Source organism: Notolepis coatsorum (genome assembly GCF_963971535.1).
Source record: "Notolepis coatsorum genome assembly, chromosome: 4".
Lineage (NCBI taxonomy): Eukaryota > Metazoa > Chordata > Actinopteri > Aulopiformes > Paralepididae > Notolepis > Notolepis coatsorum.
Window position 1 is genome coordinate 105408887 of NC_140168.1, and position 5639 is coordinate 105414525.

General features: G+C 46.3%; 1 protein-coding gene across 1 annotated transcript in view; it reads right to left on the reverse strand.

The window, feature by feature from the left end:
- tpd52 (tumor protein D52) overlaps positions 1-170 on the reverse strand; it is a gene marked incomplete at both ends in the record, with an annotated part of 60740 nt that extends 60570 nt beyond the window's left edge. Inside the window, one exon of the mRNA XM_084312059.1 lies at positions 41-170. Within this exon, the coding sequence (XP_084168185.1) occupies positions 41-170 (130 nt within the window). The remainder of the gene's footprint in view (positions 1-40) is intronic.
- Positions 171-5639: the final 5469 nt, after the last annotated feature.

Here is a 5639-nt window from a genome sequence, read left to right on the forward strand (position 1 = left end):
CTCCCTCCCCTCCACACCCTCCCTCCCTCTGTCTCTCTACCTCTTGTCCTGACGGCTGGTGAGCTGGGTGGAGTGTCTCCGTAGGCAGCAGGAGGGTACAGGTAGAGGTAGCTGGCGTTGACTCCCTGCTCGAAGTCGAAGGGAGAGTGGTACTCATCCAGAGGGTCCATGCCCCTCGTCTGGGTCTCGTGTTCTCCTCCCAGCCGCCCGCCCGCCGGCCCAGTGCTGCTAACGCGGCTAAACGCACTTGATTGCCTGCATGTGATCCGGCCGCGTGCTGACTGACGTTGGCCAAAGTGTCCCCTTGGTTACGACTCCTGTCCCAAAGAAGTCCTGCATGTGTGTGCATGCATGTGTGTGTAGAAACACACACACACACACACACACACACAAAATGCCAGAAATGTGTGTAGAAACTTCTACACAATTTCAGGAGGTTGTGTGTGTGTGTGTGTTAATATGTGTCCTGACAAAGAGAGAGACACACACACACACACTTCCTGAAGTCCTCAGAGTCGCGGCCTCAGACCCTCCCCCCCCCCCCCCCTCGCTCTCTCTTATCCGCCGTTAACAGGTCACCTGTGTCCCTCGACACCCGCGCGCTGTAGTCACTACAGCGTTGACGCCGCACTCCTCCGACCCCACGCTCCTCCGACCCCACGCTCCCCCGACCCCACGCTCCCTCCCCCCGACCCCACGCTCCCTCCCCCGACCCCACGCTCCTCCGACCCCACGCTCCCCCGACCCCACGCTCCCTCCCCCGACCCCACGCTCCCTCCCCCGACCACACGCTCCCTCTCCCACGCCGGGAGTGAAATCCCAAAGGTGGCTCGCTGCGATAGCGGAGCAGTCAAACCAACGCTCTTCACAACAACAACAACACCTCCGACCGCGGGACTCAAAGTTTTGCTTTGCGGACGCTTCTCCTCTCCGCTGTAGGTTAGTTAATGATACGGAGCTGCTCTTGTGTTGTAGCGTGACACTCTACACCCTCTCCTGGGTCTCTCTCTCTCTCTCTCCTCCCTCCCTCCCTCCCTCACTGCTGCCCATCCATCTTGTCATAAAAACCAGGTCCCATTTGTGTGCAGTGGTTGGTCATGTGGGACAAGGGGGGGGGGGGCTTGGTGGGATGGCCCGTGAGATGAAAAGCCTAATCTGCAGTGTCCCAGATTGAGGCGGCGGAGCGATAATCCCAGTGGCCTGTCCAGAGAGAGAGAGAGAGAGAGAGAGAGAGAGAGAGAGAGAGAGAGAGAGAGAGAGAGAGAGAGAGAGAGAGAGAGAGAGAGAGAGCGAGAGAGAGGGAGAGAGAGAGAGAGAGAGAGAGAGAGAGAGAGAGATAGAGATAGAGAGCGAGAGAGATGGAGAGGAGAGAGAGAGAGAGAGAGAGAGACTTGGGGGCTATGCTAGCCTTTGTGTGTGTCTGCATGCATTTGTCCTTGTGAGAGTGTGCGAGGGGTGAAATAATCTGTGTCCAGTGTGTGTGTGTGTGTGTGTGTGTGTACACTAGTTTCTGAGGAAGTGCTTTATGTGTGTGAGAGATACAATGAGGTGTTCCTTTGTACATGGCATGCACATCGGAGAAACCTGATATGCGTGTGTGTGTGTGTGTCTATGTGTGTGTGTGTGTGTGTGTGTGTGTGTGTGTGTGTGTCTATGTGTGTGTGTGTGTTCATGAGACCAGTTCACTCAGACGTAGGTGTTGGAAAAATGTGTCCTTGAACGCAATATGAATATAGCTACAATACCTGGACTACACACACACACACACACAGAGAGACACACACACACACACACAGAGACACACACACACACACAGAGAGACACACACACAGAGAGAGACACACACACAGAGACACACACACACACACACAGAGAGACACACACACACACAGAGACACACACACACACACAGAGACATACACACAGAGAGACACACACACACAGAGAGACACACACACACAGAGAGACACACACACACACACACACACAGAGACACACAGACGCACACCTTTCAAAAGATGCTGTTTCCCATAAGGCCTGCGGCCCTCTTGGTGTTCCCTCCATGTCACACGATACGACTGAAAGGAAGTACCGAGCGTCCTACTGTACATCTCAGTGACGTCACAGGAAGTACCGAGCGTCCTACTGTACATCTCAGTGACGTCACAGGAAGTACCGAGTGTCCTACTGTACATCTCAGTGACATCACAGGAAGTACTGAGAGCCTCCTACTGTACATCTCAGTGACATCACAGGAAGTACTGAGAGCCTCCTACTGTACATCTCAGTGACATCACAGGAAGTACAGAGCGTTAGGGCGGGGGGCGATATGGCCAAAAACGTTATCGCGATAAAATAATAAAATAATTTTCACATCACTCGATATCGATAATTATCGTCGATATAATTTCTGTCAAGTTTAATTAACTTCTTATGCACGGCGCCGTTCTTCTACGCAGTAAACACGGCCCAGTGCATAGATTATTATATTCCACCAGGGCAGGGCTGTACGCTAAGCTTTTTCACTAGGGGCACACTTAGTGTTTTTTAGGGGCACATTTTTTAATAACAATTTTACCATTATTAAAAAAATATGTTCCTCCTGCCTCATTACTGTGGTCCTTTTATTTAACATTTAAGTGCGTTTGTTTTCAGGTTTGTATCTTTTATAATGAACCAACTGAGAAAGTGTGTAAATCACTAATAGAACAAAAACAACAAACTGTGTGTGTGTGTGCGCGCGCTTGTGTAGTGCTCCTTGAATGAGATCACCACAAAACACACACACCATTGCATTAATCAGGAGGACAAGAAACTCTGCTACATTTGTTTCACAATGAAAAGTGCTTTAGAAATCAAATGAATTATTATTGTAAATAACCCCATGAAAGGTTTATTATTTTTGTATGGGTAATTACCTGCTTCATATTTGTGATGTTACTGGTTTCAGTGTGTGCCTAAAGTGATCAATGTGTTGGGCCGTTTATAGAGATCTATGCCAATTAATGTTTATGTATATCCGGGACTTTTTTTAATAAGAATTGAGAGGTATTTGTATATGTGACCTTTATTTTGAAAACCGTGTTGCGACGCAACCTTATTTACATTTGCGCTTTTGACAGTGAAATGTTCAGTCCAACTTAGCTGGAAGGAAAGACTAATCAAAAAGGTTTAATTGACCCGTATGAGGCTCTTACGGTAGGACTTTGATTGTTTATAGAAGTGGAATGTAATACTATGCTAAACGAGAAATAAACAGTGATTTTACCAGCAGTAAAGTTGCAAGCCACTTTCATTTCATATACGGGGAGCCGTGACAAATTATTAGTATTATCTTATTTGCATATTGTCTCATTATTAGATGGATAGATAGGTTGATATTTTATAAATTTAAGTAGACAGTATTTCACGTCCTAATAGTGGGCTACTACTACTCACCTGCATGGCTGAACCTGAACGTTAGAAGTGTCCGTGTCCCTGTCAATCAATCATCACATCATCACGTCAATCATCATCATCATCTTATCATCTCTCCACATCGGACGTGGTTGTCATAAGATGGACTGATATCCACTCCGTTGTTCTTGCAGAGCAAAATTTGCGTCTTAAATGTATTGAAATGAGGTGCTTCTTTGGCGATGCAATAGCCCATATTGAAAGGAAGAGAGGCCACATTCAGTTTCGTTTTGCTAGGAATTATGGGATTTGGTGTTGGATGTATAGACTACGCAGATAGGGACATGGTCTTTAATCGCACGATAGACTACATGTACCAAGTATATAGCGTGACCCAGATTCACTCCACACGCAAATCTTTTTTTTTTTCACTCAGGCTATCGGTGATCGCAGTAAGTTCATTCATTGCAGACAGATTCTTTCATAGCACCACGACATTGTGTCGCACTGTACAGCCTTGGTTGTAGGCTAATGTTTTTTAAAAAATGTATCCAATTTGTATGGATTAATTTAGGAGTGAAATGCGAATGAAGGGTTAATCACAACTCGCAACGTTGCTCCCAAATAATATTTCCAACTCGCAACGGCCAAATTAAGGGGCAATTTGCGACGAGATCATCGCAGTGTACAGCCCTGCAGGGGGCAACCTACCGCCACTGGATCATATGCATTATAAGAATGGAACTAACACAGTTAGCCAGGGCAAGCGGTGTATCCCACGACAATGTACTAACTAGCACCCTAAAATACTCCGTTCCGCCCCAATACATTGCAACGACGTCGACCGCATACCCCACACTACTCTAACCGTTACCTCAGAATTCACGCCACACACCCACTCCGCACGTAAACTATAAAATAGCGGCGTGCAAGCTAATGATCCTAGCCAGCCTTGTTTACAAGTTTCAAGTTTCTTTAATAGTTGTCATACAGAAGTACAGAATACTTTTATACAAAATGCTTCTTACTGTTACGCTCCAGAGACTGTGCTAGACAAGATAAGTCTGTGCGCCTCTTTGAACTGCTGCGGTCAGACAAGCGATACCGGAGTCTCATGGCAAGCACAGAGAGACTCAGAAGAAGCTTCTATCCCCAGGCCATCAGGATGCTCAATGAACAATAACAAACCATCAAATACACCCACAGCACACACATCCACACGCACATCTGCATTATACTGTACTGTAGGGGTGGACGGTATGGTCTAAAATAGGGCTGGGGGCGATATAACGATAACGATAAATATCGCGATATATTTTAACACTTTAACTGCCGAAAACGCCGGAACTCGTCATTCCCCGCCATGCTCAAGTTGCAGAGGACGCCGGAACTCGTCTTTGATATCAATATTTCAAAAATCTGTGATCGGAATCATATTTCCCCTCTGCAGCCTTGACACACAGTTCTGATCTCCTCTCAATCCTCTAGCGGTTCAAGAGCGCCATCTGGTGGCCGATCGGCAGATCGAAAAACCGGATGTCAACCTTTAACCCGGCAGGACTCACTCCATATGTGGTCCGGGCACTCGCTAATGTTAGAGAGACTCAGTCTTCACACAGTGAACATCGATCGGTGGAAATAACTCGAAAAAACAACATGATTTGGACGTATATACTATTATACAACCTGGAAATAGATCCGGTATTTCGACATCCCATAATTGAAAACTGTCTACTCCACGCTGATCGCCCAACGGCCCGAGGAGACTGGGGTGAGTTTTAGCGTTATATTCTAACGTGTTCTTTACTAACTGCTATGATGAACATAATGACCCACATTAGATGAATGGTATAACGTTGCCCACGGAATTATAAACGCCCCCTCGCCCATCCGGTCAACATCAGATGACGTGTAGTAAATTCTAGAAGTACGTCCAATTGAAATTTTTGATCTCGCACAGATTCCTACCAAACTGTATTTCATCATCAATATAATGCATTTGGGGCTATAAATCACGTTCTGGAGAAAGCTGCAGAAAGAGATGAAAACATACTTATACTTTAGACCATATTTTAGTATGAATATGTGAATGAAAAAGTTTAACGTTGCTACACCATGAACAATACATATAGGACCTTGAATGGGCCCTAATAATGGCAATCTAGCAATAGAATTTAAAAAGTTATAGCCCTGCAAAGAAGGGGAACTTCTCCATGTTAAATAGAGCTGGCAACGGATGGTAT